The sequence below is a fragment of the Plectropomus leopardus genome, chromosome 2, assembly GCF_008729295.1.
Source record: "Plectropomus leopardus isolate mb chromosome 2, YSFRI_Pleo_2.0, whole genome shotgun sequence".
NCBI classification, from domain to species: domain Eukaryota; kingdom Metazoa; phylum Chordata; class Actinopteri; order Perciformes; family Serranidae; genus Plectropomus; species Plectropomus leopardus.
The window spans coordinates 2,536,368-2,561,090 of NC_056464.1; the positions used below are offsets into that span (position 1 = coordinate 2,536,368).

General features: G+C 41.1%; 1 protein-coding gene across 1 annotated transcript; it reads left to right on the forward strand.

Moving 5' to 3' along the window:
* The first annotated feature begins 1,554 nt into the window (after window positions 1-1,554).
* Window positions 1,555-17,511, forward strand: LOC121950534 (Krueppel-like factor 15). Its single transcript, XM_042496567.1, has 3 exons — window positions 1,555-1,642; window positions 4,659-6,138; window positions 16,952-17,511. The coding sequence occupies exons 2-3, from the start codon at window positions 4,889-4,891 to the stop codon at window positions 17,118-17,120; spliced, it is 1,419 nt and encodes a 472-aa protein (XP_042352501.1). The 5' UTR covers window positions 1,555-1,642; window positions 4,659-4,888; the 3' UTR covers window positions 17,121-17,511.
* Window positions 17,512-24,723: the final 7,212 nt, after the last annotated feature.

Here is a 24,723-nt window from a genome sequence, read left to right on the forward strand (position 1 = left end):
ACTGATGCTCTCTGAGTGCCTCTGACCCACAGTGACCCACACTTACCTCTGACAAGCCTCTGATAGGCCAACCGACAGCCAGCAACTGAGCTGATGTGTTGTAATCATGCTGGGACAGCAGCAGCAGGAGCTAAATGGTATATGGACTGAGCTTGTGTTGCGCTTTTCTAGTCTTTTCACCACTCAAGGTGCTTTCACACTACATGTCACACACACACACACACACACACACACACACACACACACACACACACATATATATGTATGTACTGTAGATATATATATTCCGACTGTCAAACGACTACTTTTTTAATCACAATTAATTTCAGAATTTCAATAGTTCATCTGGATATTGAGATTCCTTGCATTTTTTTAATGCCGTGTTTTCAATTCCATTATTTTGCATTAAAAAACAGTCCAAATGAGTATGGTATGTTATTTCTAACCACATTGTCTTGATTAGGAATCACCAAAAAACTGCATGGGATTGGCATAAAGTGGGCATTGTAGTAAAGCTGAGACTCATTGGAACCCACAGAACCCATTTTCATTCAGATATCTGAAGGTCAGAGGTTTGAAATGATCATGCCACTATTCCATCACCAAAACTTATTTTGGGGCGTTATTTAGCCCCCTTTCTGCGAAGCTGGCATGGCATGATACCACTGGATTCCTCAGGTTACTCAGGTAACCAATATTAACACGTTAATTATGGATGCACATGAATACATGAGGTATTTAAAATCTCACGCTTTTTAAGGAGTATGCATCTTTACGCCTGGGCCACACTGCCTACATGAGCAGCATGTGTGCATTGCCGAACCTTTTGGTTTTTTGTTTTGTCACAGACACCAGGATATACAAATATATCCGTTTGACTCAACCTTTCCTGTTTCCGTTTCAAAATAAAAGCCCCCTGACAATGTTTCTGTCAACAGAATCTCCTCAGTTGTTGGAACCAGGCATTTTTCTGTGAAACAATTGCAGAACTGCGTTGCTGACAATGTAGAAACTTTACAGCTTCATTAATAAGTGGAGTATTAATTGTGGGAAAACAGTCAAACAACTGTCTGTGTGAATACCACAAGCAGGCAAGCTGCACAAGTTCAGTCTGCTCATGCATGCAGCTGGCTGAGTAGCCTCCATGTTGAAAACCATGTGCACAGAACTTTAAGACTCTAAATTTCACCCTTTAAACTGTGTCTTCTGATGAAAACATGAATTCATCTGACACACTTTATGATGTCCCTAGACACTGCTCTTTATCAGGTGCACAGCTCTCAGTTCAGCTGCCGTCCTTCACTGGGACTCCCACATGTTGTTCCACGCAGTAGAGTCTGTGAGTGACAGCACAAAAGACCCGCCCCCAGCCCACCACAACTGACCAATGAGGCTGCAGAGCGGGGACGAGCCTTCATCAGCAGCCTCTTATTTCTCACTACAGTAACCCTGGAACACACTGGCAGTCATGTGACGGTCATATAGTACAACTCAGCGAGCCTCAGTCCAGTGCGAACGCTGCTGCTGCTGCATGGAGAGTCTCAAGGGCAAAAGCTGCTCTGAAAACACACCGATGCACCGGAGAAATACAAGCCTCCTCGCGCCTCTTGCAGTGGGATTATATTTGATTTGAGTGAACAAGGTAAGACTGGAGGTTTGTTTTATGTAATGACAGGCTGCGGGGCGCGTGTGTCCGCTCGCTGCCATATGCTGCAGCAGGCAGGACGAAAACATGTTTACGTTGAGAGCGGAGACGCGCGTCTACTCATGCGTTGTGCGCCGCGGGAGAGGACGGCAGCAAAACAGCGCGCAATCCGTGTTGTGGACTGTCAGATGAGGTCTGTTGCAGTCTAACAACAATGGAAATGAATGGATTTAGAATTAGTTTTGGTTTTGTGTTTGCAGCTGTGTATATGACAGGATTTTTAAGTTCTCCGACCCACACTCCCTGCAAATTATGATGGTGTGGAACAGTAAAATGATGTAAATTTGATTACTTTTATGCTTTAAAAAAGATGACGTATTATTGATTTATTTTAAGAAATGTTAAGTTGCTCATGAAAAAAAGATAATTAGAAAAGAAGAAGCTTTCCTCTCAGAGAACACGTGAGGTGAATCAAAACGCGCCCGCAGGAGTCGACAGTAACGCACGAGCCTGCTGTCTAATGATAAATCTAAAGGCTGCTGTCTAAAATCTTCCTCTGCATAAAGTTGAGAGGCGGCGCTGTGACTGATTCACTGCTCTTTACGTGTCCCGTAAACAAGCCGAGCTGATTTACGCACGCTGCTCCTGGCTGCCCCACGCGGTGCTGTCTGATAATCATGTGTTTTTTTCCCCCGGTGGCCGGGTTTATTCCCGGTCACTCAGACCATGCAGGGGCCCCGGACAGGGAGGGCGGACAGAGGCGGGGGGGGCTGAGAATGACCGACGCAAGAAAATAACCTACTTATGAAGTGTGTACCAGGACATTTTTAAAAACAGATTAACAACTCCTCTCATTGTTGCTGAGACATAACTGCAACCTACTGATGTTTAACCCTTTGAAACCTGAGCAAATTGGCTTGATTTCTGTCAAAAACATGGGAAAACGGCAATAAGCAACTTAACTGACCCAAAAATTTGCAAATTTGCAAAAATATATTAAAAAAGAATAAAGGGAAAAAAAACAAGAGTGGCCCCAAAGGAAATGACCTAAAAGGCGTTAAAATTAATATAACCTGAGCAAAGTGGCTTAATTTCTGTCAGAAACATGAGAAAATGACCCCAAAAATAGCAGACAATGTAAGTAGTACACGAAAACTACCACCAAAAAAGGGGGAAACAAGTAAGAGAGAACCCAATGAACTGAAAAAGTGCTCATAAAATAAAAATAATTCTTAAAAATAATCTCAAATATGTATTGATTCTTAAAAATGTACATGTTTTCAGACGTTTTTTCCTAGCTTTTTAAGAAAATATATTTTCAAAATCCACTAAATTCTTGTAATATGTGGAACAGTTCTTGTTAAGTTGCTCCTTGCCTTCTTTTCCACTTCAGAAAAAGGAAAAAGGAAAAAACAAACCATTCTGCCAGGTTTAATTACTTGTGAAGGCCTCTGAGCACAGCCCCAGAAAAGTGATGTCAATTTTGGTTTAAAAGGGTTAAATCATACACTTTGCCAGATACTTGTATAAGCCAACATAAAAAAATAATTCTTGATTGATAACCTTGTTATGATATCATAGAAAATAAAGACATGTAATGCAGCAGATAAAAAGTGACTCAGTGTCATCTGTGTGATGTCATTAAGTTCATATTTTTGTCACTCATATTGTCACATGGCTGCTCTTCAAGTGACACTCACCTACAACTGTCAACCTGCAAAATGCTCCTGCAGCAATTAAGGATTTGCATGTACACAGACTGACCATCGTTAATGGTGATTGTGATTTTAAATGTTAAGTATTCCAATAACATTTACTGCTTTATTATCTTTTTCAGCTGTAATTTATAGGAAAGAAAAACTTCAGAACTGTCCACATCAGTTTTATTTAAAAGCCAATGTCCGAGGTCTTTTTATTGCCGCAAAATATATCTAGAGGGCTGAAAAAGTGACAGATTTTTATATTCTAGTAAGCTATCAGTCACTTAACCCTTTGAAACTTGGAGCGACAGCACTTTGTTTGTGCTGCTTTCAGATGTCTGTCACAAGTATTTAACCCTTTGAACCCAGAGCAGATTGGTGCAATTTGTTTCAAAAATTTGGGGAAAAAGGCAACGAGCTGCTTAGTAGGAAATGTCCCTCAGATTGCAATTTTTTAAAGTTTGGTGGAAAGGTCAAAGAGCTGTGTCAAACAAGCTAGGGAAAAACTATATTTGTAATTATCATAATTAAATATTAAAATTATGTCAAAATTAAGGCCATTTCTTGTTTTTTTTAAATTAATTAACTTATTTTTTAAAACTAATTATCAGGTAATTTTCTTATACTTTTTACTAACTTATTGAAAATGTTTGTGTCATTTCTTTGTTTGTTGCTTATTGCCTTCTTCCCACATTTTTGAAAGAAATCAAGCCATTGTGCTCAGTTATATGGGCTGAAGTACCCAGCAAGCAGGAAAAGTTCCTACAGCAGTGGCTAATGTAACTTATAAGTTAAGTTGCAATTATGTTTTAAAGAAAACATTTTAATCAAATGTTCCAAGAACATTATAAGGATGTTTATCATTTCAAATAATGTTCCTATAAGGTTACATGCTGACTTAGACGCAACGTTATGACTGCAACATTCTGGGGATGTTTTGGTGATGTTGAGAGGTGACAGATCATAGACTGTTCTTTTATAAAACGTTCCCACAATGTTTCTTGAAGGAGGAACATTTTCAAAGCAACATTCGTAATATATTACTGAGGCCAGAAATTACACATTTTTAATGAAAATGTAATGTAATGTGATATATTTTAAAAAAGAAAAAAAACTTAACATTTTTTGATATTTATAGAGAATGTTACCCTAACTTTAGAAAGAACATCCTGGGAACTAAAAGAAAACTTGCAAACTTGCAATCATGTAACACTGTTGCTTCAGAGTCAGAGTCTGTCTTTTTGCATGTGAGCAGAATGCAGGTTTGGGGTGAATATTAACAGACTTGTGTCTTTCTCTTTACTTGTGTTTAGACGTACTGTGTCCTGGCTGGAGACCTTGGATTGTAAGAGTGTTTCCCGACGCTCACTGAGGGAGCGCACCAGGTGTTCCACTATCTCACCGCAGTGGGAAGTGTGGCCTTGGTGACCCGGGTCTGTTTGACGTTACTTTCCCAGCAGCACTAGGAATAATTATCTCACAAATCCTTCCTAAAGACAGAGTCTTAGTCCAAGCAGAGACAGGCGTTTGGCAGTGTCCAGGGATGGTGGATAACTCCCTAGTGAGCAAGGGGACATTTCTTCCTTACAGCGACTCTCCACAGGCATACCGGCTTTCTGACATGGTGACGGACCTGAGCTCCTACCAGGTGATGCCGTCACCGTTTTCAGAGGACGACCTGAGCGAGTCGTCTAGCCCTCGGTCCTGCTCCAGCCCGGACTCCCAGGTGCTCAGTTCCAGTTACGGCAGCAACTCCAGCGCTGAGAGTCAGGACAGCATCCTTGACCACCTGCTGTCCCAGGCCTCTTTGGGAGGTACCAGTGGTGTACCGGCAGGGTCTGCAGCTCCTGTCCCATTATCCACTTTCTTCTGGGACTCACGGAAAGATGAGCCCTCCAAACGCGAGCCCATTAAGGAGGAGAACTTTGACTTCCTTCCCTGGTCCAATGTGGAGACAGAGGAGCAGCTGGGGGTGTCCTTCCAGCCCACACTGGAAGAGATCGAAGAATTCCTGGAGGAGAATATGGAGGTGGTAACGATGAAGCAGGAGACCCGGGAGGGTTGTTCAGAGTTGGGAGCAGAATTGGAGGAGGCTCTTGGTTTAGAGGTTGGCTTGGACTGGTGCAGGGATGCCTCCCCTGAGCCTAAGCTGGAGCCAGAGGCAAAGTATTCAGACCAGACTGTCCCCACTGCCAGCACTGCTGGCCCAACCACTGCTGCCTCTAGTGAGACCAAAACTTCATCAGTTAACTCCTCACATGAGTCCAGCACAGGGGCCAAGAAGGCCTCAGCCAGCAAACCCTCGTCAGCAGACAGTGGCACAAACAGCAGTGGGATGCCGGTCATCCTGCAGATCCAGCCCCTTCACATCAAGCAGGAGCCCACAGTCGCACCGCTCACCCCTGCGGCCCAGCCCCCGCTGCCCGCCCCGCCATCAGACATCAAAATTACGCAGCTACTCGTCAACATCCAAGGTCAGACCTTTGCCCTGGTGCCCCACATCCTGCCCTCCCCCAGTCTCAACATCTCCTCCAAGTTTGTACGCATCGCCCCAGTACCCATCGCGGCCAAGCCTCTTGGGCTCGGGGAGAGCTCAGCCAGCCAGGGATCAGGAATTCTCGTTGGAGGTCAGAAGTTCCAGAAGAACCCAGTGGCGGATCTTATCAAAATGCACAAATGCAATTTTCCCGGCTGCACCAAGATGTACACCAAGAGCAGCCACCTGAAGGCCCACCTGAGGAGGCACACGGGGGAGAAGCCTTTCGCCTGCAACTGGCAGGGCTGTGGATGGAGGTGGGTACTGCTTACTGTGTCAATCAATGTGCTGCTTTGTGCACTTGAAATTACAGGCTGACTACATCAAGCATCAGAATTAAACCCTGTACATTTTTATGTTTATGTGTTCCTTATCTCACCAGATTAGACTCATATACAGTATATGACTTGTATGAAGCCTATTTAAACGTTTGTTTTTTTCACACGACTGGGCAATAACAGCACACTTGAGCAAGCATTAGCATGATTAGCGTGAAAGCACAAGAAAATTACCTAAAAATCCACTTTAAAAAGTTACAACAATTTTGTAACATTTTTTAGATTAACTGTTTTGTCCATTTATTCTGATTAAATTGATACTAAAAAAACTTTAAAAAATGTCTTAAATCGTCTGCACAAAGAGCTTTACATGCTGCTGTCCAGGATTTCTTTGTTAATTATATTTATTGGAATTATTCTGATTAAAATTCTTTTCAGTCTACCTAAGATTTGTGAAATCCCCTGCTGTTTGGCAAATGGATTACTGTAAAGAAAATTAAATATTTTTCAATAAGTAAGTTTACAAAGTAACAATAACCATAACCATGTCCATTAATGAAAAAAAAGGATGCATTGCACTTGCATAATAAGAGGCACAATACAATGAAGTTAAATGATAATCATTGAATATGTTAATACGATTCAAATCCAGTGTCCTCAATTCAGACATTTGTCCACAGTTTTTATCTGTTTAAGTCAAAATTATATTGAACTCCCAGAGATTTCAATGGTTTCTATAATTTCTGCAAAAACCCTTGAGTCCGACCTTGTAACATAATTCTAATATGTAATTATACTTATTATAAAGAAAGTTTTTTCCTAGCTTTTTTCTTTTTCCTTGAAATTTTCCCCAGCTTAAAAAATAGTTTTCTCAATCTATCTCTCTTGCAATTTGTAGATGATTTCTTGCCAAGTTGCCACCTTTTTTCCCCATGTTTCTTAAAGAAATCACACCAATTTGCTTAGGGTTCAAAGGTTTCAATCCTTGTGAAAGGCATCTTAAAGTAGCACCAGGTTTCAAAGAGTTAACTTTTATTTGTCATAGCTGCCTGTTTGGAAGCTGCAGTAATTATATGTCAGTGGGGCATGTGCATGTGCTGTGCATGGTGTCATGTTGCTCAATGGAGCCAAGTTTGGTACAGATTTTAACTGACATTTGATCTGACCTGTCGCTCTGAGGGTCATCCTGTAGCACTGGAGAGGGGACTTAGACAAACCCCTCCTTCTCCCTCAACCCCCCTAAAGCTCCAGTCAACCCAAAATTAAGAGAAGCAGCTCGACAACATGAATGTCATTATTCTTAATCAGGTTCATTACAATGCAAGCAAGGCTGCACTGGGTCTGTGTTTGTGGAGTTAGCAACGAGACAGAACTCACAATTATTCACGGATCTGCAATAGAAAAGTCGAGCTACGGCAGTTCTTTTCACGGAGCCCTGGAGCTGTAGACATCTTAAAGGCTGTCATGCAAGCCTCCCAAGTGTTAATTGGAACGATGTGATGTGGTGGCAACATAAACAGGCTGGCTTACACAATCATACTTGGTGGCAGGCAGTGAGATATCAGTGCAAGAATAGCTGGGCTGTCTTTTTTTGAGAGTGTAAACTAAATCTGGGACGGAGGATGAGGGCCACAGTCACATGGACACAACATGGGCACCTCCTGGTGAGACTCGACAGCTGTGCAGTTGCTGGGGCAGTATCTGTGTGTGTGTGTGTGTGTGTGTGTGTGTGTGTGTGTGTGTGTGTATTTGTGTATTCTAAGTATAAAGCAGCAAGATCTAATTTGGAACCTGCTGCGTGTAATGGAGAGAACTTGAATGACTGTATCAGTGAGGCAATTTCTTTACTCATTAAAGTTAGACACTTTTTTACATTTATCAGTCTGTAAGTGTGTGTGTGTGTGTGTGTGTGTGTGTGTTGCCAGTGTTGAGCTGGCAGTTTTCCTGAGGACACCAGGTCAGCCAGTGAGATCAAACTGGTTAAATAAGTGCAGTGTTTCACTTCCTCAGTCATATTGTCTTTAAACGGTGGCCCCTGACCGGTTGCCCCTGACTGGTGGCCCCTGATCAGTGACTCCTTAGAAAAGACAAAGAAAAAGGATTGTGATTGTGTTAGCAGCCCAATCACCATGTTAGCATGCTACGTTTCTGTAAACCACAAATACATTACATTTGCATTAGGCTTGAGGGGGGTATATAATATTTCATATCTTTATTAAATTTCACTGGGGTATAGGTATATGATGGTATAAGTTTCAGTACCTTTTTTGTCCAGCTTTTCAGATTAATAAATACACAAAAGAAACGAGAAATACAGCTGCACACCTTTTGAATCAACTTTCTCTCAGTCACTTAAGACTGACAAAGCTTTCTTGTCTAGTTAACTCATCATAAAACACACTTCATTCAAAACTCACCCAAATCCTCTTGGTTACTCTGGATAGTAATCTAGTTAGTAAGTCCACTGTTCCAACAATCACCAGCACCGGTTTGATCCAAATAAATCCTTAATTCACCAAGTTAGATGTAAAAACATGCCATTATTCCCCAAAGTCTTTCTGCCTGCTGGCCGCTGGCTGTTTACAGTCCAGTAACTTCTCCCTCCACCACTAGGTGTCTCTGTGTATTTCAGCTCAGCTGCATGTTGCATCAGTTGAGGCTAGAGACTGAGCTCTGGTGGTGCATACTATGCACTACAAACAATGAGTCAAACAGAAAGAGGAGCATTTGTATTTATGACGGTATTAAAAAAACTATACCTTTGGGATTTCTAAATATCCTCGAACACTGTGATACCGACTGTTTGTAAAGTGATGTAGAGCTGACTGCCATCTGGATATGAAGGCGATAGTGGATGGCATATCAGCACAGCAAGACGTCTGTCAGGCTGCAGACCACTGTTTAAGACCAGCAAACAAAATCATTTTTTCTTTTAGCGACCCGCTGCTGTTTTTCTAGCAGTGATTGTGCCCCCCAAAGTGGGTATTTTAAGCCAAAACATAACCTTTTTCTAACCATAATCAAGGGGTTTTGTGCTTAAGCACAACCATCTGGATCAGGATCAAAATGCAATTGGTTCTTCTTCGGCCAGTACTGCATCCTTCACCAAGTTTCACAGAAATCAGGCCAGTAGTTTTTTTTCTATAATCCTGCTGACACAGACAAACAAAGTGCGCTGAAAAAAATTCCTCAGGGGATGTAATAAGGACAGATATGAGCCCTAGTACTAGATCATTGGGGGGTCTAAATGCTCCACACACACTCAGTACTGAGACCTGTGAGTCAGAGGCAAGTGCTAACATGGTGTGTATATGTGTGTGTGTGTGTGTGTGTGTGCGTGTGCGTGTGCGTGTGCGTGTTTTGATGTGTTTTGCATGCGTACATTGATCTATGCATATGGTATGCTGACATTTACTTGCATGAACACGTTAGTCAAACCCAGCCAGCAAGCCGGTGTGTCATTTGCATGTAGCTGCCACAGCCTGCACAGATCAGTGTCAGAGGAGCCTCCTCTTTAAACATTCAATCATTTCAAAGCCTCTGTCTGCATGCAGGTACTGAGTGATCAATAATCTCTCTTAAAAGCTTTGTGTTGGTCCATTTAACTGTGTAGCAACGAGCTGGCAACCCGCCACCATCATGTACTGTACTTGTAATGCTGTGTACGTTCTAATACAAAAAGGGAGCTGCAGAAATTTGTCCAGTAGTAATCCAGGCTGTGTGTTCCCACTAACAAAGGGCTCTTGTCTGGACACAAAAGGCAGGATGTAGTTTGGATGGAAGTGTGTGTGAGAACCAAGTTTGTGTGTGTGTGTGTGTGTGTGTGTGTGTGTGTGTGTGTGTGTGTGTGTGATGGGGTAAATGAGGGGGCCGACCAAGGAAAAAAGTTTGCGAATTGTGAAAGAAGCAAGCAAATGGATGAGGAGCACAGAATATATGATATATATATATATATTTTTTTTTTTTTCAGAAAAGACAGGAGGAGAGTGGAAGTGGCAGAGAGTGGGGGTTAGAGAGGCTGACAGAGGGGGAGAAAAAGGCCTGTTTCAGTTTTGCACACAATCACTTGAAGGGAGCAGCAGTGAGGAAGTGGAGCGAACAAAGACAAAGTGTTGAATAGTTACCATGACTGTGGGCCAGGAACGTCCAGGCTGCCACGCTGCATGAAAAGGAAGAGAGGGATCAGTCGAAGTTCCTCACACAGAGCTGGAGGAACAGGGAGGGAACTGTGCACTCTGCATGCAACTGTAGATTTCTAATGTACAGTGCAAAGGCTCTTACAGGTAGACCAACCTCCCAAAATATCCCAGCTCATTTTTTAGTGGATTGCTTTGCTGGTCAGCTTTGCACTTCATATATTGTGAGAACATAGACTCCAGAACCGTTCTCCTGTCTCCAGAGCTATGGATCTCTAGTGCTCCATAATAACACTGAATGTTGTGAGACTCTTTGTCGCCCAGGTCATGGCAAATCTGAATGCCATATTATGGGCAATTGGACTAACCAGAAGTTCTTCAGGGAGGCAGCAACAAGCAGTTTAATAAGAAATGGCAAAAAAAATTACCAACAATTTAGAAAAAGTTTTAAGAAGTTTTACCTGAAAATAGCAAAAAAGAAACAAAAGAAGAAAATGACCTCAAGAAAGTTAATTTATTTTTCTGTAACATATTTTAAATATATAATTAGAAGAATTATAAAACAGTTCTCTGGAACATATTCCCTTGTTTTTTCATCACATCTAATTATTATTACTTTAAGTAATATATATATTTTAATATATATACATTTTTTTTGCTGTTTGCAGGACATTTCTTGCTGAGTTGCTCATTATGTTTTTTTCCTTTGTTTTTGAATCAAAGCATTTTTCTCAAGTTTCAGAAGTTTAAATACTAGTGAAAGGCAAAAAAAAAAGAAAAAGAAAACGGTGGCCGATCCAGGTGTTACAGGGTTAAACCCTGTTTTGGTGGGTTCACAAGCAAAAGTAAAGTTCACTAACAAACACACACAGTGGGCTGAAGAAAAAATTCCACCCTGAAATTAAATATATAGTCTATTCTATATTTAGTTTTAAAGCTCTGTGTTGTAACAACAAAGTGGTGGCACCCAAAGAAAGTTGCTCACATTTACAAAGATGGTGTTTTGATGACATAGACAGCAAACAGTGGAGGTCATACAAAGGGAACTAAAATGATAAGAATGGTAAGAACACTGCGTTTTTCATTTCTGCTCAATAAAGACAACATTACTAGTTTGCATCATCAGCAGGGTTCTGCATCTGCCATAGTGTCAATAAGCGGGTTTCCATTTCAGATTTGTGCAAAACTGAAGCAATATTTTCAAACTGTCAGTAAAACACAAATTACGAGATGACTGTGTTTCCATAGATTGATGTTCTGCGACTTCTTCTCTGTTGATAACATTCCAAGAAGCATGGTGATGGATGTTCCAAACATTGGCAGCTTTATTTCTATTGCAGCCACCACACTAGCTGTTATTTCCAATGCAAGGCCCATAGTAAAGGCCAATAGTGTTTTCATTGAAGTTATAAAATACTCATTCAAGCATAAAAATTTTTCGAAATTGACGTGTTTCCATTTGGCATATTTTATATTCGCAATTTCAGTTTGCACAGTTTGAGAGTTAAGGGAAACCCACCTATAAGTCATGTTAAATACTGTATATCTTCCTTTGTGGCAAAACAGGTCAAAGAAAGGTATTCTGAGAGGTATTAGTTACAGTCGTTGCTTTGTGTCATCCTCTAAAAGTCGACTTAGAGCTTTTGAGCATACAGCGCTTTCACCTTTCTCAGCATACTGTGTATTTCAGTATTCACTGAGCAACTCTCCATTAATCTAAATGCCTGACTGTTATAGCTGTCCAGTACAATGGTGCCTATTTTGTCTCGAAAGAGAGTATAATATCATGAAGCCCAGGCTGTGTTACTAAACTCTGTCAGGCTGACTGTTGGCAGTATGAAGCTGGGGAGTCCCTGGGGGGGTTTCTGGGAGCAACGTGCCCGCACACACACACACACACACACACACACACACACACACACACACAGAAACTTACTGGATGCAGTGCACCTCTCTCTTTCAAGGTCAGAAGAAGGTTTGCAGAGAATGGACTGATTTTTATTCCTGCCTGCTTCTACAGATGCACCAACACTGGTTTCTGCTGAAAATCAGTCGGCACTAAAGCCTTCTTGGGTTTGATTCAAAATCTGTTATTCAACTGTTTAAATGAAAGCACCTTTAGCTGACATGAAATGAAAACAAATTTCTTTTGAAACAAAGAAAACTGCTTTAGATTGATTTAGTTGGGACTATAAAAAGGGACAAAAACATAAAAAAAATCATATCTGTTTGTCTGATTCTTTGTGATTTGGCGCAGCAGCAGATCCAAAGCAGATGTTGGAGCCTCAGACTTCAGAGTGGTAGTGACGGTGTTACCATTTACAAAATGGGACCATCTTTACAAACTACATAAACTGATTCTAGATCAGATTTCTGTGCATGCAGTGTAGTGGGAGACAGTGCAGTTTATAGGACATTTGTCTGAGCTAGTAGCCTCTTTTATGTTCATGTGTAAAGTTTCATCCCACATTCATCTTGCAGGGATGATGCTGACTGCTCTTCATTACACTAAATATATCCTGCATGCAACTAGGACTGTCCCCAATACCATTTTTTGGGGGGGCTCTGTATCTTTGGCACTGATCAACAGTGATTACTTGAAGCTTCCGTCAATGTGCAGATCCTGACCCCCAACAGTTTCAGTGTTAGGTGAGGGAGAGACGCTGTGTGCTTCACAGTTTCACTGTCAGGAGAGGGAGAGCCCTGGATCATCACCCCTAACATTTTAAGTATCAGGTGAAGGAGAGACATCGTGCTCCAGAGTTTCAGCATTAGATGACTCAGACTGCTTGACAGTGGATGTGACACTTTATTGTTTGGAAGGTTAAAATACTCAGTTACTCAATACAATAATCTGTGTCCATTGTTCTAAATAAGTTAAATTTCCACTTCCATGTGCATCTGACATGATAAGTGTCCTTACTATGGAAGATGAAAATTTTCCTGTTCTGTGCTGCACGACTGGGCTGCGGGGGAGCTCAGGCTATTGCATTGCAGTGCTGCTCACACTGAAATGAAAATGGCTTGACTCATTCAATAAATGTTGAGTAAAATTATCATTCCTGTCACTGTGTGTGAGACAGATGCAGCAACAGGATCATGATAAACAGAGAGACAAAGAGAGGGGCTGGTCTGATCAATACACTGTGTGCAGCTGTACAATGAAATGAGTCAAAGTTGGGGTAAAGTTGTAGTGAATTGACAAAATTGCAAGGCTGGCAGAATTCACAGGGATTGCCTGATTTCATATGAATTGTTGAGATCGCAACATGGTGAAATCCTGGAGGGACTGGTTAAAGGCATTCCAAACGCCCAAGGTGTTGGGTTCAGTGACTTTTTGTGACATTGTGCAGCTTGTGATAATTTCTGTTATCATGGACAAATTATTATAGACCTACAAGCTACTCATAATAACCTGAAAAGCTCTGTGAAATACAAACAGTGTACGAACTTCAACAAATCTAAAATTTAACATGTTCTTATTTATTTTTTCTCACAAACACTGAAATGACACTTTGAAAAAAAAACTGCGAATATCCAAGTCCATAAATTAAAAACCAAAAACCTGCCCAATTATCGAACATTTGAATAGCTAAATGTTTGCATCCAGCCTTACATGCGACACGTGTTGGTTCCTCTGGGATCCCAGTGCACTGTTGGTCCTCTTGTGAGAAGATAGAACTGGGTCAGAACCTCTGTAAAAAACAGAATCAAATCCTCGAGTCCCTGTGCAGACTTCATCAGCTTGTTTCAATCTTTACCCCTGAGTTTGTGGAAGGTGTGTTGGATGTTCTTGGAATGGTTGTATTGGCACTTTCCTCCTGTTTTAACTGCTGCCAGATGTTGCATGTTGCAATTGAATCATGTCTGTAACTGCAGCAGCTTTTCTTTAACCCATAGCTGTGAAATTGTTGTATCTACATACAACAGAGGTTTTTACTGTAGCTCCTTCCTTATGTGTTGCTGCTTAATTACAGGGTGCGATTGTATCGATTCATCATCTTGTCAGGTCAGCAGAGCAGCATCTGGGACGCAGAGCCTGGCAGGGGACAGGCGCTTTCAGAGAACTAGGTTGCCGGGAAGAAGCAGTGTAGCTGTCATCGCTGCAGCTGTAGCCAAGTAGCCTCGCATGCTAACCCTGCTGCGATGTTTCACTCACCCAAATGACTAACAGACAAATGAGCTGCAGCATCAATGTGTGAAGCATTCCTGGTTGTGAGGGGTAATTATGCTGTGTAGCTCAGTGAGAGCATCTCTGGCCTTGTGTTGTGTACATGTTAGGACAAATGGAGTCGCTACAACTACATACAAAGTAACAGCATGAAGGCGGAAACATCAAGGTGTCCATCTTTGGTTACCTCACGAGTCACTCGCCAAATTCAGAACTGTTGAATATCCTCAGAACACATAGGGGTGTTTACTGTAAATGTAAATGTTTTTGTCGTGGTTTGCTCGGAGGAGCCAAAGAGGAATAGTTTCCTCATGAACTGAACACTTTCTGCATGTGTTGTACGCAGCTGCTTTGACACGTGGAGCGGGATAATCTCTGCCAGGAACACACACTGATAAAGCAGGACTTCTCTAGCAATCACTTTTTAACCCTTTCAAATCTGGATTGGCATCACTTTTCTGGTGCTGCATTTAGGCAGAGATATTTTCTTTTCTTTTATTCGTAAAAAAAAAAGGCAATGAGCAACTTGGCAAGAAATTTTCCACATATTCAAGGAAAAGGTAGCTTCATAGATTTTTTTTTTTAAAGTTAGGGGAAAATGTCCAGGGGAAAAAAATCCAAAAGCTAGGGGGGAAAACTATTAATCATTTTAAATTGCATATCTAAAATTATGTTACAAAATTGTGATAATTTTTAAGCACCTTTTCCAGGCTAGTTCCTTGTTTTTTTGTCTTCCATGTAATTTTCTTATACTTTGTATACGTATTCATTTCTTTATAGCTTTTGGTTCATTTCTTCTTTTGTTGCTCATTGCCTTTTTGAAAGAAATCAAGCCAATTTGTGCAGGTTTCAAAGAGTTAAACCCTTTTAAAGCATGCTTATACATGCTAGAATCTGCTATTATTGCCCAGTCACGTGAAAAAACAAACCTTTAAAGAGGGTATATATGACCAGTCAGTCTAATCTGGTAAGATAACAAACACATTAACATAAAAACCAACAGTGTTCAATCCTGAATGCTGTCCTGCAAATTGCAAGGTATTACTAGATATGGAAAAAATAAATAAATGTTTTGTATGTTTTTTGACAGCATAATGATGGGGTGTGCCAACAGCATTTCATCCAATCTGAATCTAGTATGGAATCTCTTACTGTTTCCATGTGTCTTCAGCTTTTAACAGCTGCAGCAAAAGTTAAATAAAACTCAAAGCTTAACAGCAGAAACACTACAGTTATTAGAAGTAGTGACATTTTTAGTCACACCCAAACTAATGTGAAGCAACTACATAGTTTCAGCAGTGAAGACTCACCATTCTTTTGGTTTCCATGTGATATGATGATAGTGTTACAGAGTCATGATTGTTTTGCCTAACAAATGATCTGCAGCTGAGTACAGACAAGTTTTATTTGTTTTTTGGCAAATCACCTAGGCCTTTAGCTACAGCTAATACAACTTCTGTGATCTGAAAGAGCATCTGATCATCTCAAGCAGGGAAAGGAAAAAATGCCAAGAGTATGTTTGAATGTTTTAATATCTGAGTGTGGTAGTGTGCTGGATTTTCTCCTGCTTGTGCAACATGATTTGCTTCTGTTAGATTGACTAAAATTCTATCTGTTGTCAGGAAAAACAAGAGGATTTGCTGCACACTTTAATGACATTGATTTGAATCTTATTTTTGGATATCAAGTCATCCCAAGTCAAAAGGTTAAAGTGAAATGAGTAATTTTTGCAACTCATTCATCAGAAAAATGTTAGGATGCATTGAATGAAAGGATACATTCCATTTTGCATGTTAGCATACAGTGGATATGCTGAAACCTCACATGTCAACAACACTGTGGTTAACATGTTATGTTTACCTCTTAGATATAGTTAGGAAAAGTTAGGGGGGTGTCTGGCTGAAAATGCCTGGTTTTAGGGGCCTAGGTCCTGCTGGAAATGCAGCGATGTCTTAATTAAAAAAAGAAAAAAAGAAAAATTCTGCACCTGTATTCCTGCTAGAAAAGCAGCAACATGTTGCTAAAAACACCCATGTTTGGGCACTGAAAAGCTGCTAGAATACAGCAATGACTCACTAAAGAACAACTGGTTTTGTTGTTTTTTGGTCTCAGACAGTGATCTGCAGCTTGATAGGTCTCCCACCTGTATGACTCGCACAGGTGTCACACCATCACCCATCCCCTCTACCTCTCAGTGACAAGTCAGCTCATATATTACTGTAGAAATGTTGATATATGTATGAAATGTACAGATGTGATGTATTTATGGTTTGCAGCAATGTACAATGCCAACATTTTCATCTGGGGACTGAGCTGATTGTTTGTTAAGCTGAAGTCAAGTTGCAAGTCTGTTTTGATTTTGTCAGTTTGACTCTTAGGTCATCAGATTCCTGACTCGAGACCAAGTTATGTGGCACAAGTCCACAATTCTGACTTTTTCCATTTGTCTTTGCTGAATATCAAACAATGCATATTCTTCTTTCAGGTTTTCCCGGTCGGACGAGCTGTCCCGACACCGGCGTTCCCACTCAGGTGTCAAGCCCTACCAGTGTCCGGTCTGTGAGAAAAAGTTCGCCCGCAGTGACCATCTGTCAAAACACATCAAAGTCCACCGTTTTCCAAGAAACAGCCGGACAGTTCGTTCAGCAAACTGACGCCCTGCTGGATCATTGGGAATGCTGGGATCACTCTCATACAGACATAGGCCAGGGGAGCACAGTGTGAGTGTGAACGCACATGAGTGTGCGCGCAAATGTTTGCACCAACGTCAAGTCAGTTTGAATATGTGAGTGGAAGCATGCCTTGCTCTTTGTTTCAGCAGTCTGTGATTGTTCTAATTTATTGTACAAAAGTAAACCAGCACAGTGAGCATCCTGTCTGTAATCAGCTAATGTTTTTGCTGTTGGTGCTTTAGTATGTTGTACTCCTTATGTTTGTTCTGTCCTTATCGCCTGCCTCAGCACAAGATAAGATAAGCTTATTTTCATTCAGCCTGGATTATGTGATAGCTTTGCTAATAGTCTTGTGTGTCCATCCTACCTGGATCAAAACAACTGCCTTTAATCTTCCCAAAAGCTGCCAATGTCTTGGACATTCCTCATCTTATGCAATGTTTCGGAAGTCCGAGGAATTTGATTGGGCTCCTCATTAGCTGCTACCAGAACAGTAGTTACTCTTCCAGGGGTCCACAGATGTTTCTCATGTGAGGGTGTTCTGAAAGCTTTGTCCTAGTTCTTGCTGCCTTGCATCACAGTTTACTGACAGTTTGGTTGAGTTTACCTTTGTTATTCAACTTGGCGTTGATGCACAGGGAGAGACCAGGGAGAAATCTAGGAGAGAACTAGGGAAGACCTAAAAGAGGCCTAGAAGAGAGATAGGAGAGACCTAAGAAAGAACTAGGAGAGACCTAGAAGAGAACTTTGAGAAAACTAGGAGAGACCGAGGACAGAACTAGGGATGACCTAGAGAAGAACAAGGAGAGACCTAGGAGAGAGAATTTCCCTGGGTCTGGTTTCGCATTTAATAGTAACTTTGTAAGCGTGCTGGGACCTGAGGAGGAGAATGGCAGAACAACAAAAGAAATGCAAATGTGAAATGCAACTAAAAGGTTAAGTGCACAGTGATATGTCAATCAGCCTTGATCAGTGTTATGTGATCTTTTTTATGAAGCTAAGTCATGTGTATCTACTTGCTGTATTGCTTTTCTGGCCTTACTGTACTACAAAATCCTTACTGGAGAGTCAAGTGGTTTGGAAAATCGGGCCTTTCAGTGATCCATATTGTAACAAGGTGTTAAGTGACAGTTTGAAAGCTATGTCAGCCAGTGCATTGCCCCAGAACTGAATGTCTCAGTCTGCTATTATTATTTGAAATGTTATTTTGCTGACGACTTGACACAAAATCTGCCTCAACTCTGCTTTATCTGTTACTGGAGACACCCTGACAGCCTTCGACCTCAGCCGGCAGGTTGCGTTACTTTGAGGTGACATCAGTGGACACACTACACACCATGGTGCTGAACTACCAGGACAAAAAACTTCTGGGAAATGTAGTCACAACATCCCTTTTGAGGCCATGACACACTTTGTAATTGCTCTCAAACATTGTTTGCTGTGTGTATGTAGGGGTGTGACGATGCCGTCCATGTGTAATTCATGTGTGTACAGCGACAACAAGCAGGGGTATACAACATTGTACATCATTCCTTTCATTCAATTTTTGAATTTTTAATGCTTGTGTGAACACAGGTGTTTTATCGCATCCTATGAATGTATGTAAATATGCAGGAGTGTACATGGCTGCATCCAGGAAACACACAGAGACGATTCTGATACCATATCTTAAAACAAATCAGTGGTTGTGAAGATTTATTGTGTAAACTCTAAATGTGTACATAACTTAACGTTTCAGTACATATGAATATATTATATTTTTTTGTTTGTTCTATCCAAGATGCATTTACAAATAAAACTGAAAAGAAAGAAAAACATGTCTACACCGTTGTTGTTTTTACCAAGTGAGTGACATAATCTTTTGCAAACACGTTTTGAGGGTCAATCCCTCATCCAGCCACACCTGTTTCATCATCCTTGAGTAAATCGGCCATTACTTGCATAAGAGGTGACACAGTAAAGCCCAGAATATAACACTCAATCCAGCCAAAATTGCAGGTAAAAGCATGCCATTTTTCATCTCACCAGGTCCATGGTTATGAATTCAGAAGTACTATAAATCTAAGGGCTATTTCAGGCCAAGCATGTTCGGTTCAAAATTTTTGACTTATCTGTTTTATTTGAATTAAAATCAATGTGTAAACTGGATCACCATCTGGACTCAAGCAGCAAAACCTTGGTCCGACAAACAGGTGAGCACAATGTTGATCAAATGAAAGCACTGTTTGGTTTGTTTCTAGTGTGAAAACATTTTCTAGATTGTTCAGACATTTGGACCAATTATATAAGTTTTAGCAGACTATCATTAAGTGATAAGAGTAGTGTGGCACCTGGGAGTGTGTATTTGGTTTAACATCAGAGTAGACAGCAGATCGCAATCACAGCAAAGGAGAAATTAGCAGTTGAGTTTTTATGTAGTAACAAATGTACGGAGTAGGTTTCAGTTTGTCCATGAACAACGCAAAATGACAAAATGAGTGGTGGCATGAGGAGAAGGAGACGACTTCATAGAGTCATTCGCAAAAACAACGCTCTCCGTTCACACTTTTAAATTATTTTCTAAGAGGATGAGATAGCTACACGAGGATAGCTTAACAACAACAGCTCAAGTGACTGTTGAAGACAGCATATGGGTTTGTCATATAGAGTCTGCTTTCACATAATTCCAGTGTGAAAGCAAAACTAACAGCATCAAATGCACACAATGTAACAAAAATGCAAACCCTGGTTCGGACCTTAGTTTGGACTTTGTTTGTTTTGGTCTCAGCTGTCAAAGATCATTTTGAAAAGACATTCTGGATAGTCCATACTTCTCCTTTATATTTTTTATATTTATTTATTATATATTTTTATGCATGTAATGACAGTTGTGTTCCCTAAATCAGAGGTTTTCAAACTGTGAGGCTGTTACATAGGTCATGCAGGCAATTACAGTAGGCATGTTAACCATGTTAACCCTTTAACACCCAGGTCGACATCAGTTTTCTTAAACTGCATTCAGATGCCTTTCACAAGCATTTAAACCTCTGAAAATTTGGTTTGATTTCTTTTGAGAACATGGGAGGAAAGATAATAAGCAACTTTACAAGAATTATCCCACAATTTGGAATAAATAAGTGAAAGGTGACAAGAAAAAAAAATAGCTCGGAGGGATTATTAAATATTGTCAAAAAAATCTGGAAAATGTCCAAAAAACTATATTTTTAATTCTTATAATGATATATTTGAAATTATGTTACAGAATAACAAACATACATTAACATATAAATATATATTTTTGGCACCTATTTTTTCTTCCGTTTTTTACTTCTGTTTCTTATTTTCAGATAATTTTCTCATAACTTTTTACAAATTTCTTGCTAATTGTTGGGCCATTTCTTGTTAAGCTGATCATTGCCTCTTTCCCATGATTAAGAAAAAAATATCAAGCTTATTTCCTCAGGTTGCAAAGGATTAAAGCCTAAGCACCTGATTTCTGTAATCAGTTGCAGTGAAAAAATGAGTAATGAATTATTCAAATGTGAACGCAGCCATGATACATGTTTTTAGATTTGGTGTCTTACACTGCCTGAGGATATCATCTCATAAATAATCACATAGAAAACCATGTAGAAGTCATCAAAGATAGACACCCTTTATAACTACAGAACTAGTCTGAAAATCATCACCTCTTTATGTTTTCTGCAGTGTCAAATGATTTTGTGTGAGAGAGCCACAGTGTTACACTTTGAAAACTGTGTAACAATAAAAGCTGTTTTCTTTAAATAAGTTGTAGTGGTCAAAGTTATTTAAATGTGTATTTATTCATATGTATATATGTCTTCATTTTTCTTGATCAAAAGGACACTTTGATTTGAAGTTATAAAATATAAACTGCTCTGCAGATTCTCAAGTATTTTCTGAGCAAAAGATAGAGGATATGAATAGTAGCTGCAAGCTACGCAGAAGTTGAGCATAAAGTCAACACTCAGAGTTAGGCATCAACCCAAAAAAAAAATCCCTGTAAACTGTAAAGCTAGCTTATAAAAATCCACTCCTTGTCTGTTACACGCTTTAATTTGATTCACAATCAAAAATCACATTAGCATGTAAATACAATCAATCATAACCAATATTTACCGTCCAGTCAGTCTCTAGAAAAAGAATGGCCTGTGGTGCATGGCTGATCGTGGTAAATGGTAAATAGAATTGTACTTACATAACACTTTACTAGTTGTTTGACACTCAAAACACTTTAACACTATGAGTCACATTTAGCCATTCACACATGCATTCATACACTGGTGGCCGAGGCTACTTTACAAGGTGCCACTTTCCCACATTCATACACAGTTACACCCCAATGGCACAGCCACTGGCAGCAATTTGGGGTTCAGTATCTTCCCAAAAGATACTTCGACATGCAGACCGGAGGAGCTGGGCCTTCCTTCCCATTAGAGGACGACCCGCTCTATCTCCTGACATGTTATCATATTACCTACAGCGTTAAACACATGGTGATTGTTCATCATCTGCAGCATCTATACATTGAAATAAAAGGGGAGCCCTGTATTCATCCTGAGATTAACTATTAACTTTAGAGTCACAAGATAGCTGCTACACTGTCTAATTCCAAAAGTACAATCATAGGTGAGCCAGTATAACTTATGAAGATTCTCTTTAGACACATCAGTGTACATGATTTTCCTTGGGACCTCCTGCAGTGTTGAACCCAGGAGACTTTGTTACTATATCTGAAGGCCAATTTTGGTGTGTCAAAACTTAAGCCAGTGGTGGAGAGAGTCATTTCTTATTTTAGGGGTGACATCATAGTGTTTAACTGCCAATCACAGTGCTCACTGCACAAATTAGACTGATAGTTTATATATATATATATATATATATATATATATATTTATTTTTTTTTTTTTTTTAAGAAAAGATGTAAGTAAAAAAAAGAGTGTCAGGGGCGTCGGTAGCTCAGTGGATAGAGCGGGCGCCGCATGTGCAGAGGCAGAGTCCTCGCCAGAGCAGGCGCCCCATGTGCCAAGGCTGAGTCCTTGCCGCAGCGGTCACGGGTTCGACTCCGGCCTGTGCCCTTTGCTGCATGTCGTCTCCCTCGCGATGTGTCCTATCAAATTAAGGTGGAAAAAGCCCTAAATCCTAATAATCTTGAAAAACACGAGAGGAGAAACAGTAGTAAGAAATGTAAACAACTGGCTAAGGTGAGCTTTTTTATTTATCTATTTATTTATTTATTTATTTTTAGCCATTAAGCTCTTTAGAGAGAAACATTTCCTGATGGTTTGTGTTGCTGGTAAATATACTTTGTTCTTTCACACTGGATTGTGTTGTTAATATGCTAACTGGCAAACTAGCGTCAAGACAGCCTTTTGGTTTCCTTTTTTGGATTATGATTACAGACAACCACTGTCTGCTGTTGTGGAGGCATACTTCCTCCCACACAGGCACTAGTTGCTTGTTGTGTGTGGTGTGTTAATGTGCAAGTTATTGATGGATGGAGACACAGCAATGTGAGGTGACACAGCAGGGTGCTTTCATTGCCACTAGTTCTCCAAACCGACATGGTTTGGTGTGTCTGTGTTGCGGTACCGAGTACCATAAATGAGAGGAGGACCCAAGAGCAAACACAGACAAGCCGTTAAATCGTATAACAATGATTTTAATGTGCATAGGGAATGAATGAAGGGAATGGTATTGAGGGACTGAGTCCAGTGGAGGAGAGGCGAGGTAGGTGGTGAGGGCTGCTGAAGCTGGAGGGTATGGTGGAGCTGGTGAAGCGGTGCAGATCCTTGTAGGTGAGTGACGAGGTTCCACACACAAAGGCGGTGGGGGCTGGGCAGCGATGCGCCAGAGCTCTGAGGTGGCAGGTACTGAAACAAGCATAGAAACATGATAAGCGCAAAAAATCTCAAAGTAGTAGCGGTTACTAGAAGCACAGGAAAAAGTACTCATGAGAGTCTGCTGATATACCACGGGTAAGGTGGAAAGACAATCTGGCACTGAACAGGAGAGAAGTTGCAGTATATATGCGGCAGAGGGTTGATCACCGATGAAGAGCAGGTGAGGAAGTGTGCCGTGAGGTCCAGCACCTGGAAGCCACGCCCAGCCCCTGCAACACAGAACAAGGAGACGACACACCAAGAACACAGACACACAGTAACAAACACTCCCAGACAGCACAAAACCACCACAGTCCCACAATCCGTCCTTCCGTGCCTGTCTCACCACAGCTTCTATCTCCCATGTGGCGGCCCCCACCACAAAGGAGTCAGGGATGATGGGTTCAGTGTCTCCCGAACCAGAGGAAGGGGAATGAAATCTCAAAAGGGAGTCTGGCTTTGTGTTCCTGGTACTGGGTCGATATGAGAGGGTGAAGTTGAAACGACTCAGGAAAAGAGACCAGCAGGCTTGCCTGGAATTGAGACATTTAGCTGAGCGCAGGTAATCGAGGTTCTTGTGGTCCGTCCAAATCGAAAAAGTAATTCCTCTCGGTGGGAGAAAGGCGTCGTGAGAAGAACGCACAGGGATGCAGCTTCTGAGTGTTCAGGTTACGCTGAGAGAGTACCGCCCCAACTCCAGTGTCCGAGGTGTCCACCTCCACAACAAACTGTAGGGAAGGATTGGGATGGATTAGTACAGGGGCACTGGTAAACAGGGACTTGCTTGAGTTTCACAAAAGCGGTCTCCGCCTCACTTGACCAGTTGTAGGGGGCATTGACGGAGGTAAGACAGGTGAGAGGAGCAGCCACCTTACTGTAGTCACGGATGAATCTACGGTAAAAATTAGCAAACCCAGGAACCATTGCAACTCTTTGCGAGAGGATGGTGTAGGCCACTCCAGTACCACTTGAATCTTGGATGGGTCCAGTTGAAGTTGTCCTCGATGACGTAGCTCAGGAAACTGACTGAGGGGGAATTGAAGTCGCACTTTTCTGGTTTCACATAGAGCCGGTTCTCCAACAACCTCTGTAAAACCAGCCTCACATGGCGTCTGTGTTCCTCCAAAGAATGAGAGAAGTTCAAAATATCATCAAGATAGACAAACAAAAACCGGTTAAGCATGTCTCGAAGAATGTCATTAATCAGGGCCTGGAAAACTGCTAGGGCATTAGTAAGTCCAAACAGCATGACCAAATATTCAAAATGGCCGAGGGGCGTGTTGAAGGCGGTCTTCCATTCGTCCCCCTCTTTAATTCGAATCAGGTGGTATGTGTTACGTAGAACCAGTTTACTGAAAATTTGGGCATGGCAGAAGGGCTCGAAAGAAGGGTCGATGTGAGGGAGTGGGTATTTGTTTTTTACGGTTACGTCATTAAGGCCACGGAAATCAATACATGGACGAAGCAAAGTGTCTTTCATTTTAACAAAAAAAGAATCCAGCGCCCAACGGAGAGGAGGAGAGGCGAATGAGACCCGCGTTAAGGGAGTCTTGGATGTAGTTCTCCATAGCTTCCTTTTCAGTACGGGAAAGGTTGTACAACCGGCTGGTGGGCAGAGAGGCTCTGGGGAGTAATTCAATAGCACAATCATACGGATGGTGGGGAGGTAGGGACAGGGCAAGGTCTTTACTGAAAACTGTGGT

What these genes read in the sequence shown, in the direction of transcription:
- LOC121950534 (XM_042496567.1), top strand. Translation starts at nt 4,889, where the DNA reads ATGGTGGATAACTCCCTAGTGAGCAAGGGGACATTTCTTCCTTACAGC. An exon ending in TGGCAGGGCTGTGGATGGAG is followed by an intron (nt 6,139 to 16,951) that starts GTGGGTACTGCT and finishes TTCTTCTTTCAG; the next exon opens with GTTTTCCCGGTCGGACGAGC.